Consider the following 13,674-nt stretch of genomic DNA (forward strand, 5'->3'; position numbering starts at 1 on the left):
AGGAAGGTAATGTTTCCCACTGCTTCCAGCACTAAGCCAGACAGAGCTCGTGGCTCACTCCGGCATAGCCAGAATGGGGGACCCTACCCTGACTCAAGGCTCAGCACCCTAGTCCTCTGGCCTCACTTGGGCAGCCCACCCCTACACAAGCACTCATCACCCGGAAATGCCAAGGTCCGTTTCACATTTGTTTCTTTAACTGCACTGGAAACAGCACCAGAAGCAAGGATGGAAAGGATGGTTAATCTACCCCGGCTATTCATTAATCAGAGGGCTCCTCACTCCCCTGCACTCAGGTCCCCAAATTATTGTGTCTGGGCTTTTTCTCTCTGGCCAGTAGGCTGGCAGGCATCATCCTGCAAAGGAGCCCAGTGAAAGCCCATCTCCCTTTCCTAAACTTGGGGAGCACCCTCTGAGAGACTCTGATTTCCTCGGGAGATAGCTCTCCAAATGGTTCGGGATCACACAGTTCTTTGTGGGGAGTCTCAGCTTTTCTGTTTCTTGGCTCTGTGGGCAACCCACTCCCCCCACTTCCTCTAGAGCTACCACCGCTTAAGGTCTTACTACAAAGCAAGCTGTGAACTCATTGGATCTGCGTGAGACCTGAGATAAGTTCTCATTCTGCCCGTTGGACTGATGAGCAAACTGAGAGGTTAAGGGGCTGCCTTAAGGTCACACAGCTCAATAGGTCAAACCTCAGTTGGCCTGTTTGTCAAACCATGACCTCATATGATTGTGTAAGAATTAAGTGAGAATTAAGAATTAAGTGACTAGCCCAGGGCCACGCTCCAAGTAGGAGCTACTTGCCTAGCCCATCCACCCACACAGCTGTTCCTCTACTGAGTGGGAGCAGGGAAGGGAGGAGGAAACAGAAAAGGCAGAGAGTTGCAACAGCAGTCAGAGGGCCTCCCTGGACAACACAATATATATCGCTGAGTCCGGAAGGATCAGAGAGAGCACTGTTGTGTGTCTCAAGGAAAGGGGCCTTGCTTCCCTGTTTGTCTGCCTATGCTGTGGCTGCCAGTGCCACGTCTCCCTCCTCTGGGGTGAGAAGCTCCTGGGAGGAAGGAAAGAGATTTGTAAATAGCAAGTGTGGCCTCATTAGAGAGAACGACATTATTAATAACTGTAGGTCCAGCTGAGGTTCGGGGGGCTGACCTTTTACCTCAGCTTCCCAGAGAGTGGGGGGTGCGGCTGGTAATCAGTGTCTGGGGTGGGGCGGAGGAGGGCAGGCTTGGTGTGTTGGGGTGTGTGTGTGTGTGTGTGTGTGTGAAACCTCCATTCTAGGTTTTTCTATGTGACTTTTCTTTGTTAACCCCACCCAGGAAGCCCACAGAAGGACAGACTGCTCCCTTCTCTGCTTTTGTTAACACTGTCCCTTCCAACCACGATACCATTTCTCCTCTCCAAGATCACAGCCTAATATTACCTTCCTCTATCTGACAGATGCCTGAGAGAGCCACTTTTCTTCACAGGCTCTGCACATACATGACCTTGGGGTAGAGAAGAAAAGGACAAGGTTAGAGCCTTCAGGAGCTCCCAGCTGACACCCTACAGAGCTTTTTATCATTTGCAAGTAATTTCCCACCCAGTTCTGTGCAACACTCACCTCGTGGTTCCCATTCTGCAGATGAGGAAACTGAGGCTCAGAAAGTTACAAAGTGGCTCCCAAGTTCTCCTTTCTATTATAGTGCAAGGTATTTAGGTGCTGCAGAAAAGGAATGGGCAAGACGCCGATTAAGGGAGCTACTGTCTTTGTGAAGTGTCCCTAAATTAAGGCAAGACTCACAATGGGGCCGCAGACTCTTAACTGGGCCCTAGGGTCTCCACCAGGTTTATTCGGGCCTGGGTGGGTTCCACTCAGGCTCAGCGAGACTGGAGAGAACACCAGGTGACCTGAGCACACAACCTGAGAGTCCTAGGCCCTAAGAACTGAGAATACTGCCCTCTTCCCACCACCCCTCACCCCTGCCCCACAGCAGCAGCAGCGCAAAGGTGGGCAAAGGTGGGAGACAACGAGTGTTGTGCTAAAGAATGGAGAGGGGGAGGGCAGAGTGGTGAGGAGCAAGAGTAGGGACAAATAGCCTGTGATCTGAGCCTTGGGCATGACCCCTAGTTGTCATGCACAGGTGTACTTTCCTGATGTGAAGATGTGGGAGCCAGGAGATCTGAGTTTTTATCCCAGCATGCTGTGTAACCCTGGGCAAGCCCCAACCCTCTCTGAGTCTCTCCTCCTCAGATCACTCCAGACTCTCAGGACCCTGCAGCTCTCAACTGATACTCTCTCCCCTCCCCCCAGGTGACCTCCGCTTCCTCTTCCTTTTCTTACCTGCAGGGTCCAGCCCCTCCTCCTCAGCTCCAGCTGCTGCCTGACTCTCTGAACTTAAGGCCTCCAGCCTCCTCTGCCTAATATTACTATCTAATATTATTATCTGACTCGGACAGCCCTGACCTTTGGGATCAGACTGGGTGGTTTTGCCCCATGAACTTGCTCTGACCCTTGGCATGTCCACCTGTCTCCCTCCTCCTCCACTGCACACACCTGTCCCTAGTCCTCGAGCAGCCCAGGAACTGCTAGGCACCAGGTTTCTTTAGAGAAGGCAGCAGCACCGAGGGCCTTCACATCCAGAATTAGATGTCCCAAGGAGTCTGGGCAGATGGAGACAGCCTGTCCACCCCTCCAGCATCTCTCTCTGCAGCATACCATTCCTGGTTGGGAACACTCCACCATATCCCACCTCCCAGGCTGTTCAGGCCTGTCTTAGTGAGGGAGGTTTGCCAAAAAGGTTAAGGTACCCACTGAGGCCACTTACCAACCCCATTCCTGGCACACTATAGTGATGGAGAAATCTCCCCTTCCTCAGACACAGGTGGCACCCTAACAGGGACTGAGATAGATTTGTCTGGAATTTGCCCTCCGGGGCCTGCACTGAGATGCTGAGATGCGGGGACAGACTCAGGAGCCCTTCCCCAGCTCCCTAATGCAACTAGTACCTGCCAAGGGAGCCAGAACACCTACCGCGTGCCAGATGTCTTAATACAACCTCTTCCAAGCCTTTACACCACTACCACTACGATGTAATTCCACTTTTACTAAAATAAGGAAACTGAAGCCCAACAAGGTCAAGAGGCATGCACGAGGCGACGAATCTAGAAAGTGGCAACGAATGAATGATCTAACGGAGTGAATGAAGGCGTGTGCTGGGCGCGCTGAGCCACGGCTCAGGGATGCGGTGGGTACAGACGGTGCGCAGCACGCGCGGCCGTGTTCTTGTAGACTTGGCCGCCGCAGGTCCTCCGCACACCCGGGGCCCAGGGGATCGCGGGCTCCCACAGGCGCCGCCGGGCTCAGCCTACACCGCGCGGGCCGCCCCGCCCCCGCTCCGCCCCCAGCCCGCCCCGCCCGGGACCGCAGACGGCGCCCAGCGGCGGCGCGAACGGCCGCGAGGAGGGTGGCTCCGGTCTCGGTGCTCTCCGCGACTTCCCGCTCAGGGCCCGGCCCAACAAGGACCCGCCGCCTCCGCAGGGCGGAGGATGCGGCCGCAGCCCCCGGCAGCAGCATCGAGAAGCCTGGCGCCCTGCAGGTAGGAGCTCGCCCGCTCGGGCGCGGAAAGTTGGGCCGAGTTTGCGGGCGGCGCGTGGAGAAGGGGCGGGTGGCGCTGCCCCAGGGCGCCCCTACCGGCCGGCCGGGGCATGGAGCGCGCCGGGCCTGGGCCGAGGTGCTTTGGCTCTGGGCTGCGGCGGGCCGGGGCTGGGTGGCTGCGGGGCGGGGGGTGCGCGGCTGCTCCGACTTTCCCCGGACTTCGAGGGCCCCGGGGCCTGGTAGCGCCCCGCAGCGTTAGCGAGGCTTTGGCGCCGGATCCCGCGAGGGACTAGCGAGAAGGAGATCGGGCTGAGCCCTCGGGCCTCCAGCGGGGCCCGGCTCACGTGGACTGCCGGGGCGGAGATGAGGGGGCGGTGGGGGGCTGGGCCTGGGGGGGTCCGTGGCGGGAGCTCAGGCGCCGCGGGGCCCTGGACGCGCCCTACTGGGACCGGACGGCCCTGCGGTTTCCTTGCTACGGCTTGACTCACCCTCTGGCCGCAGCCCAGGCTGGCGGGATCGCCCCGAGGCGGTGGCTGCCCGGACACTGCGCCAGGCCGCCCCCTGCCCCTGTCTTCTCTCCAGTCTTTGGGTGTCGGCCCTCGGGGCTTGGTGCGCGGGCCTTGCTGTGTGCACACGTGTGCTGGGCCCGAGCGAGGGGAGAACGCAGTTCTGGAGGGGCGTGTGTGCAAATGTGGGCCGTGCACGTACTTGCAGGCACGGGTTTGCATGCGTGGCTGCGGCCTATGGATCAGCCTGCTGGGGTGCACGTGCGCCCCAGCGCCAACGGACAGAGCATGGGGACACCCGGAAGCCCGCGGGGTCAGGCGCGGCGGCAGCCCCAAAGCCAGGTTGGCTGAGGGCCCCAGGCACCACCGATATGGGCGGGGCGGGTGGGAGAAAGGTGGTGAAGGCCTATCCTGCGACCCTTCCCCCTCCAATGGAGCCTAGGCTGCGCCAGGTTCTGTAGGGCCCAGAGCCTCAACTAGGGAAGGTATGAGGACCCCGGGAGGGTCCGGCCCCAGCCTGGCAGGATGGCTCTCTTCTTCCTGGTCTTTACCAACTCCCAACATCCACTGGTCTTAAGGAGAGTCGCTAGGAGATGGAAAAGCTGTTTGCTTCCCCTGATGCTTAGGGCAGGGAGGGCACAGTGATGGTGGGCTCTTTTCCGGTACCCTGTTCTGAGCCCTGGCAGAGGTTGGTCCTCCCAGCCCTCAGCCAGCAAACAGCATGGTGGCCCAAAGGGCAATGTGACCCTGCTCCCTGGGGTCCCCCCTTCCCCAAGCAATTGCTTGCCTCTTCCTCCGTGTGTGTGTGTGTGTGTGTGTGTGTGTGTGTGTGTGAGAGAGAGAGAGAGAGAAGGAGGCACCTACATTTTGGCTACTGGCTTGAGTGGGGAGGGGCCTCCCTCAAGGGAGTGTACACTGGGCTTTTTCTACTGACAGGAGGTAGTAAGGTCAGCCCCATACTCTTCTAGTCCTCTGCTGATTCCCTAGAGCTCTGTCTCTCCCTCAGAGACTCCTGAGGGTCCCACATGGCTTCACCTCTATTGACTGGGTCCCAGGGTGGAGGGAGAGGCTGTCTTAGGAAGTCTCCAGGGCAAAGGGCTCGCAATGGGCAGAGCCTGGGGGAAAAAGACTCCTGGGGCTGGGGTGGGTGTGGAGCAGGCTCCAAGGGGCATGTGGGGGAGGTGAGACCAGAGCCAGCACTTAATTAATCCAGAGCTCCCCGTGGTGGAGGGGGGGGGACACTTACTTAGCACCCCCAAAACCATACAACTCCTTCTTGCAAGGTTGCTGTGCCCCAGGATGGGGCTTTGCGTCTGGAATGCAAATCTCTGTCATAGAGCATTGCTATCAATACCATACCCTGATGTCCCTTCTGGTCTCTCCTAGGGAGCATCCCCTGCTCTAGGCTGGCCTAAGGTGTTGGATTCTGGCCAGGAGAGCCAACTTTTTCAGAGTCCCACCTGGCTTCCGTGGTGTGGTTAGTCAGGGATAAGAGTGGGCATTGGCCCTCCTACTACCCTTGGCTTTTCTTGTCCACAAGATGTGTTGGTCTCCTTATGAGCCTGTGGTTGTCATTGGCCACCAGCCAGAAGGGAGGAGAGGGCTGAAAGAAGGGGCTGGTCATGGCTTGCACCTGACCCATGGCCTAATCATAGCAAGAGGGAGCTGATTCATCCTTTCTAAGCCACCTGAGGGTTTTGGGAACAGGGTGCTAGGGGAAGTAGAGGCAGGATGATGTGGCCTGAGAAGGCTGGCCTCAGATGACCCTTCATGGGTCATTGGGTACCTGCTGCCTTGAGAAAGCCCAGGCTTGACTTCTCTGGGCCTGGGTCTCAATCCTTGCTTTCCCTTGCTTCAGGGCCTTAGTCTTGCTCTGGCATTCAGTGTTTTAGTGGGGGCAGTAGCCCTAGCACTCTGTGGTCCTTGGGGACTCCCTCCCTGGACATTTGCATTCTCCCACCTCCCTACCTTGTCCCTGGGGCCGTCCTGCTGCCCTTGCATACCTTGAATAGCCAAGGGTAGTGGAGGGGCTGGGATGGAACACAGGCTTTCCTCCTGGACGCTTTGGGAGCTTCCTGCTGGTACCACAGCACCATCTACTGGACAGCCTCGGCTCTCCTGCGGCGGGGGCCAAGCCCCTGTGAAGCCATGTTGCCCACTGCTTCTCTTGGGGAATAGCCCTACCCTGTGGAAACGAGCCCGGTATCTGTGTTGCTCTGGGCCTAGGAACCTGGGTTACAGGCTCGGCTCTGACATTTTTGCTGAGATCGGCTAAAGAGTGTCTTGGGAAACCTGAATGCATAGACAATGTCCAGTTCCACATCTTGGCTGTAGTGGGCATCTTGGGATCCCTGTGGCATTGGGAGTAAGAGCTGTAGGGGAGGTAGGAAGCCTTCCTCTTGTCTCATCTCCTTTATCAGTGACTGGGATGAATAGGTCTCCTCATCGGTGTAGGGGGAACAGGGGTAGCCAAGCGAGTGGATCTTCAGACTGCCTGCAAAGTTGGAAACCGCAGGAAAGGGGTCTGGGGAGTCACATGGGGAGAAGCTGAACAGAAGGGGCTCCTGGAGTGGGACTAGGGGGAATGAGTTGGAAACCTCTGTGTTGTCTGACTCGTACATTCATTCATTCATAGGCTTTATCGAGCATCTGCTGAGTGCCAGGTTCTGAGGTGTGGCGATGAGCCAGTGAGAGCAGCAGCCCTCGCTTGCCTGTAGCCTGTTCTAACAGCCCCTACCTTTCTCTCTCTCCCAGGTCAGCAGTTGAGTAGCTGGGGCCCCTGAGGGCTTGAAGCCTTCACAGTGATGGCGGAGAAGCGGCCCCTGGGGACCCTGGGGCCTGTGATATATGGCAAGCTGCCCCGCCTAGAGGCTGACTCTGGACCTGGGCACAGCCTATCCTCTTCTGTTGGTAACCAGGACCCCTGCAGCTACAAGGGTGCCTACTTCTCCTGCCCTGTGGGGAGTGCTCCCAAGGCAGGGTCTGAGCGGTTGGCAGCTTGGACCCCATATCCACCTTTGTACCCCACCAGCATGGCAGGACCCCCTCTTCGGACAGACAGCCTGTTGACCAGTTGCCTGCTCTACCGCCCAGCAGCAGAAAGCTCTGAGAAGGTGCAGGACCCTGGCCCTGTTGAGCTCCTGCCCTTCGGTCCCCAGTCTCATTCCTACCCAGGCCCACCGTTGGCAGCACCCAAACCTGTCTACCGCAGCCCTCTGTGTTACGGGCTCTCAGCTTGCCTGGGGGATGGGGCGGCGAAGAGGCCACTGGATGTTGACTGGACGATGGTGACCGGACCCCTCTTACCCCCGGCTGACCCGTCTTGTTCTCTGACCCCAACTCCTGGCAAGGGCCAGTCCCTAGATGGCACCTTCTTGCGTGGTGTGCCAACTGGGGGATCTGGCAAGAACTCAGTGAACTTCTCCCCGTGCCAGGCATTTCTGGAGAAGTATCAGACCATCCACAGCACAGGCTTGCTGGCCTCCAAATATGCAGGTCCTTACCCTGGGGACCCCAAGCAGGCATTGTCTGACGGACCTCCCAATCCATGGACCCAGCTGGCCCAACCGCTGGGGCCAGCCTGCCAGGATACAGTGCCTACCCACTACCCGCTCCCTCACCCTCCACAGGCCCTGCCTTGCCCACCAGCCTGTCGCCACCCGGAGAAGCAGGGAAGCTACAGCTCAGTGCTTCCCCTACAGCCTCTGGGAGCCCACAAGGGGGCTGGGTACCCAGCTGGTGGGCTGAGCAGCCCTTACCTGAGGCAGCAGGCTGCCCAGGCACCCTATATGGCCCCAGTGGGCCTGGATACTTTTTCCTATCCCTCTGCCCCACTCCCCGCACCCTCACCAGGCCTCAAGCTGGACCCACCTCTTGCTCCCCGGTGCCCAATGGACTTTGCCCCCCAGACGTTGGGCTTTCCTTATGCCCGGGATGACCTCTCTCTCTATGGAGCATCCCCGGGGCTTGGAGGGACGCCGCCTTCCCAAAACAGTGTACAGGCTGTGCCTTCCAGTGTGCAGCCCAGTGCCTTCCAGCGAGCATGCCAGTCCCTGCCTGCCAGCCAGCCCTGCTCAGAGCCCGCGAGGCCTGCGGAGAAGCCAGTCCAGGAAGCAGAGGAGAAGGTGTGGCTGCCTAGCTGCAGAAAAGAGCAGCTCCAGCCCCAGCTTGATGAGCACCCTGGGGCACCCATTGTCATTGGGGATAGCCCGGTTCCACGCACCCCTCCGGCGCTCCCACCATGCGCCCAGGAGCGCCAGTCTCTGCTGCAGAACAAGGGTGCTCTGCCGCCCGGCTCTCCGCCAATGCCGATTATTGACAATGTCTTCAGCTTGGCCCCCTACCGTGACTATCTGGATGTGCAGGCTCCCGAGGACTTGCCTGAGCCTGACCCAGCCCCAGCCCCCAGTGAGAGCCCTGCCAAAGACTGTGGGGGGACCCTGCCTGCCCAGGAGGCCCCTTCAAAGGCTCCCTGCTCACTTAGAGAGGAGGTGGCCCTGGACTTAAGTGTGAAGAAGCCCTCAGCAGAGGCTCCTGTCCGGGTTTCTAGTCCCGAGGTGCGTGCCAGGCCCACGGCAGCCCTGGATGTGCCAGGTGTGGGGAACACAGTCTCAGATCTGCCAGAGCTGGAAAAGATAGTCACAGAAGCACCAGGGCTGCCCCGGGTGCCGGCAACCTCCGAGGCCACCACCCCAAGGACCAACTTCCACAGCTCCGTGGCCTTCATGTTCCGAAAATTCAAGATCCTCCGGCCAGCACCCCTGCCAGCAGCTGTGACCCCATTGGCGCCCACCCCAGCCCCTGTGCCGGCCCAAGCTGTACCCACCCCCACGAGCGTGCCCCTTGGTCTCCAGATTCTCACGCAGCCCTTGCCAGTGGCCTGCTTCAACGTGGCGCTGCCCAGTCCTCCCGCTGTGGCCGCGGCCCCCACTCCTGCGCTGGCCCCCTCGCCTGCCCAGACCTCGGCCCCAACCCCAACTCCAGCCTTTCCCCCAGCCCCAGCGGACTCTCCAGAGCAACACTTCACGGGCCTACACGCATCCTTGTGCGAAGCCATCTCGGGCTCAGTGGCGCACTCTCCGCCTGAGAAGCTGCGGGAGTGGCTGGAGACTGCGGGGCCCTGGGGCCGGGCGGCGTGGCAGGACTGCCAGGCTGTGCAGGGGCTGCTGGGCAAGCTGCTGTCGCAGCTGCAAAGGTTCGTGTGCACGCAGCAGTGCCCCTTCCCCCACGTGGTGCGCGCCGGCGCCATCTTTGTGCCCATCCACCTGGTGAAGGAGCGCCTTTTCCCCCGGCTGCCGCCTGCCTCCGTGGACCACGTGCTGCAGGAGCACCGCGTGGAGCTACGACCCACCACGCTGTCGGAGGAGCGCGCGCTGCGTGAGCGGGCCCTGCACGGCTGCACCTCTCGCATGCTCAAGCTGCTGGCGCTGCGCCAGCTGCCCGACATCTACCCCGACCTGCTGGGCCTGCAGTGGCGGGACTGTGTCCGCCGCCAGCTGGGTGAGCATGGGGCGGCCCCAGTAGCCACCGGAGCTGTGTGAACGAGTGACAGGTGTGTGGGCTGTGTGAGTGGTCACAGCCGGGCCAAGGGACTGCCTGGGACTCCGGGCAGGGGAGCCCAAGAACTGGTGCTGGGGAGGGGCCTGGCCATCCTCGGGCGGCCCTGTGGACCCCCACCCCCACTCCCACCCCCCATCCCTCCTCACGTGGCACCCCCGGGACCTTCGTGGCCTCTTTCCTAAGCGTCTGAGCAGCCCTGCTGCTCTGTCCCTGTGGAAATGTCTCTTAACTTTCCCCAATGCTGCAGCTTTCCAGCTTCCCTCCTCTGCTGGGCCTTCTCCCACCTCAGCGTAGACTTCTTTGGGTTCTAGGGCTCTGATGAAGCCCTGTTCTCTATCTGAGGTCTCTTCCTCCTGTGTCTGTGTCCCACCCAGCTTCCCTTCTTCTGAGCTTGAGCCCTGAATTACTAAATGCATGCTGACCTTTTCTACTCAGTATCTCTCCGACCCTTAACTCCTCCCAGACCCACACTCCTAAGCTTTCCCCTAAATCCTTTGCCCCCCACCCCACCTTCTCCCCCTCAGTAAATGGTACCTGATTCCCGACAGTAGGCAGGGGTCCCCTTCTCCCTCCAAACACGGTTGCCTTTTGAATGTGCCGTGTTTCAGTTGTCCCAGTATTTATAGTCACAGAAGCGCCCCCGTAAGTGGGAGCGATGTTTCTGGTTTGCTTTTCCCCTACTAAATGACGTCTCGTGCATATTGCTCTCCAGCTTGCTCTTTTTCTGTCCTGGAGCATCATGAGCGTAGGTCGCTTGGCCCTGTTCTGGGCAGCTGCTGCGTGCTGTGTACACTCACTCCTGCTGGGACTTTGGTGATGGTGCCAGGTGTGCCCATCATGGCCTTTTGTGCATCAGGACACCTGGCACATGGAGGCCTGAGGCCTGTGACTTGCTTTATAGCCTTCCCTCGATGCTCCGCCATCCTGCCACCAAGCCTCTGTGTCTGTGTCTCCACGGGAATAGTTTCTCGTTCCTTCACCACCTGGCAGCCTTGCCCTGGGCCCTTCCCTTGTCCTGGCTCCACATCAGGGTGGGGAAGGCGCCCGAGGCAGTGAGGCATACATGTGGAACTTGGGGTCTAGGTGACAAGCATTGCTGACTCCTGAGCACTTAAGTTGGAGCATTTGCCCAAACAGGTGCAAAGAGGATGTACGCGGGAGTGTTGTTGAACGGGGTGGGGTGGGGTGGAGTATCATGCGTGGCTCAGAGGCTCCAGCCCAGTCTTCTCCCTGGATAGTTGGACTGTCAAGCCCAGAGAGGACAGGGCCGTATTTTCCAGGCTGCCTGCTGTATTTTCCAGTCCCCTCCTGCCCTGCCCAAGCTTGGAAGAGTCTGGGGCCTAGTGCAGAACTGACTGGGACCCAGGTTATTCCTGCTGCTGGCTGGATTTGGCGCCCCAGTCACTCCCTGAGCTGTGAGTCTTCCCCCGATCCCGGGGGGGAGGTCCACCCTTCTGTGAGTGTCCTTTGTGTTCTCCCTGACAGCCTCACTTGCCACGAGGTGTGCTCTTCGTCAGAAGCCCTCTCCTGCCCCCTCTGCTGCTTCCTCTACTCCTGGGCCCTGGGGGTGGTCTGGTAGAAGGATGCCTCTCTTAGGTGTAACAGGGCCCTCTCTCTTCATGCCCCAATTTCCCAGCCTGTACAGGCCAGTGGTTCCTGTCTTGTTGGCCCTTTTCCTTTGGTTCTTGGGCCAGATTCTTTGCCTGAGCGGTACTGTCATCTGATAGAGCCCTGGCGTCACCTGGGGAGAAGCATACCTTTCGGCTTCCGGCACACGTGGGGAAGTCATAATGGCCGTGACCCTGTTGGGGCCCTCCAGGCCTGAGGCAGAGTGGAACCACTGGTCTAGGTGGCTTTGGAGGCCAGGAGGTGGGACCTGAGGGTGTTGGGGTCTGCAGCCTGACTGTGTGTTCGTTTTCCAGGTAACTTTGACACTGAGGCTGGATCTGTGCCCTCCTCAGAACCCACCATGGCCAGAGATGAGCCGGAGAGCCTAGCCCTGGCCTGGAAGTCACCTGTCCCCAAGGCCAGGAAGCCAGGGAGGAAGCCACCAACCCCTGGCCCGGAGAAAGCAGAGGCAACCGCTGGGGAAGGGTCCCACGGTACCTCCCCTACCCCTGCTGCCAGCACCAGACCCCCTGGCCCCACACTAAGGGCCCGCTTCCGCAGCCTCCTGGAAACCGCTTGGCTCAGTGGCCTAGCACTCCCCACTTGGGGCCACAAGGCCTCAGGGCCGGACCGGTCTGTGCCCCACCCACAGGTGCTGGGTGGCCAAAGCCATCACCTGTAGCCTTGGTGGCTGTTTGGACAGCTACTGTATGGGGGTCACTTTCTGGACCCCAACCTTTTTGTAAGGCCAGCTGCCCAGGGCCAGGAGTGGACATGCCATTGGAGCTTCTCCTGCTCTGCTGCCCCCCCACCCCCACCCCACAGTGGGCTGAGAGCCCCTGAACTTTTTACTTGAGGGCCTTTATTACTAGAAAGGACTACTTCCTGTTTCTTCTTAGAGAAAATGTGTGGGCTTTGGAGCTCAACAGACTTGGGCTTGAATCCTAGCTCCTGTGTTCTTGCTGTGTAACCAGGCAAGTCACTTCCTCCCTTGAGCCCTCAGTTCCCAGTTTGTAAGATAGGACAACGCAGCCTACCTCACAGGGTTGTTGTGGGGGTGATGCCTGACACACACCCATTAAGGTTTGCTCTCTGCTCCCTCCCCAGGACGGGGGCCTAGATCCCAGCCAGGGCCTAGAATAGGAGGCTAAGGCAAGTAGAACCTTCTAGAAAGTCTTTTTGTGTCATAGGACTTGGTTATTTAGGGTGGTACAGTGTACAGTGTGTATGACTTAACACTTTCTAGAGTCATTTCCCAGGAAAGCTTGGGGCTATGCCGTAACGTCTGGGGTTGGGCCCTGACCCCCCCCAGCCTGGAAGCTCTCTGGGGAGCCTGCCCCTTCCCCTCCTTCACTACAGGGGGTGCCCAGATACAGCCTGAGGCTGGCATCCTTGTTCTGGGACTGCTGCTTTCACCTATGGGAGGCCCCAGGCCTGTCCTGAATTGACACCAGTGACTTCCCTGAGCTGCCTTGTCCCCCCTGGTGCATCTTCCTGAGAAAGTGGTATGTTTGCTAGAAGCCAAGCAGCTACAGGGACTCAGGGACTAGACAAGACAGGCTGAATAACAGCTGGATCCTGGGAGGTCTCTGAAGATATGGACTGGGGACCCTGGCATTCCCCAAGCCAGAGCCCCATCAGTCACGCCTGCTATGAGTGACCTCCTTGCAGAGTACCAAACTGAGCCAGAGGCTTGCAAGCTGGGCCCTTGGCCTGGCTAAGGTTTGTAAGAAGGCTGTGGGCCCGGAAGGCAGGCCATTAAACATTAAAGCATTTGGGTTGTTTTTGGACCTGAGGCCTGGCTGTGTGTTTGGGCCGGGGGGTGTGGGGTCTCAAGTTTAATAGGCCATCACCTAGTCCTTGGCAGTTCTCCCTGCTCCCAGCCCAGAAGGTGCTGAGGCTCCCTGGCACCATTGTGCTGGCTAGCTGTGGCCACCTGGGTCATGGTCACACGCCTGCAGGGTGGCCACTCCCCTGCTCAGGGAAAGCCCCTCCTCGTGAGACCCTTGGGGGTCCTGGTGGTCTTTGGGTCTGTGGCGCACTGTCCCAATGAGAAGTGCTGGTCACTGCTCCCTAGCATGTGCCCCTCTCCAGCACCAAGGACATGCTCACTAAGGCATCCCTAGAACAGTGCTGTCACCCCATCCCCATGCTGGTGACGCCATCCTGCGGAAGGACAGTTCCTCACACCTTAGCTGGTGTGGGGAGACGCTGGGTACACCCTCCAGAGACCCTGTCTCTGCTGGGCTCTCCCTGCAGAGGTTTGTTCTCGGGCCTTGCTGGGGTGGCTTCCTGGTTTCCCATCCCATCTAGACCAAGGGCCAGCCCACTAGGACGGGTCAGACCTGCCGGGTCAACCCCAGTCTTCGTGAGCCTTTCCGGAGCTCAGTTACAGCATCCCTCCTGCGCCTGCTGACA

General features: G+C 59.4%; 1 protein-coding gene across 2 annotated transcripts; it reads left to right on the forward strand.

Moving 5' to 3' along the window:
* The first annotated feature begins 3,437 nt into the window (after positions 1–3,437).
* C13H15orf39 (chromosome 13 C15orf39 homolog) lies at positions 3,438–13,046 on the forward strand. 2 transcript variants are annotated; one of them, XM_044230079.1, is made up of 3 exons: positions 3,438–3,584; positions 6,844–9,588; positions 11,571–13,046. In XM_044230079.1, exons 2-3 carry the CDS (start codon positions 6,894–6,896, stop codon positions 11,936–11,938), a joined length of 3,063 nt encoding a protein of 1,020 aa, XP_044086014.1. In that variant the 5' UTR covers positions 3,438–3,584; positions 6,844–6,893; the 3' UTR covers positions 11,939–13,046. The 2 variants fall into 2 exon arrangements, with proteins under 2 accessions (XP_044086014.1, XP_044086015.1); XM_044230080.1 differs by having other exon boundaries at positions 6,844–9,640; positions 11,571–11,653.
* The last annotated feature ends 628 nt before the right edge of the window (positions 13,047–13,674 follow it).

This window comes from Neovison vison, chromosome 13 (assembly GCF_020171115.1).
Source record: "Neovison vison isolate M4711 chromosome 13, ASM_NN_V1, whole genome shotgun sequence".
Taxonomy (NCBI): domain Eukaryota; kingdom Metazoa; phylum Chordata; class Mammalia; order Carnivora; family Mustelidae; genus Neogale; species Neogale vison.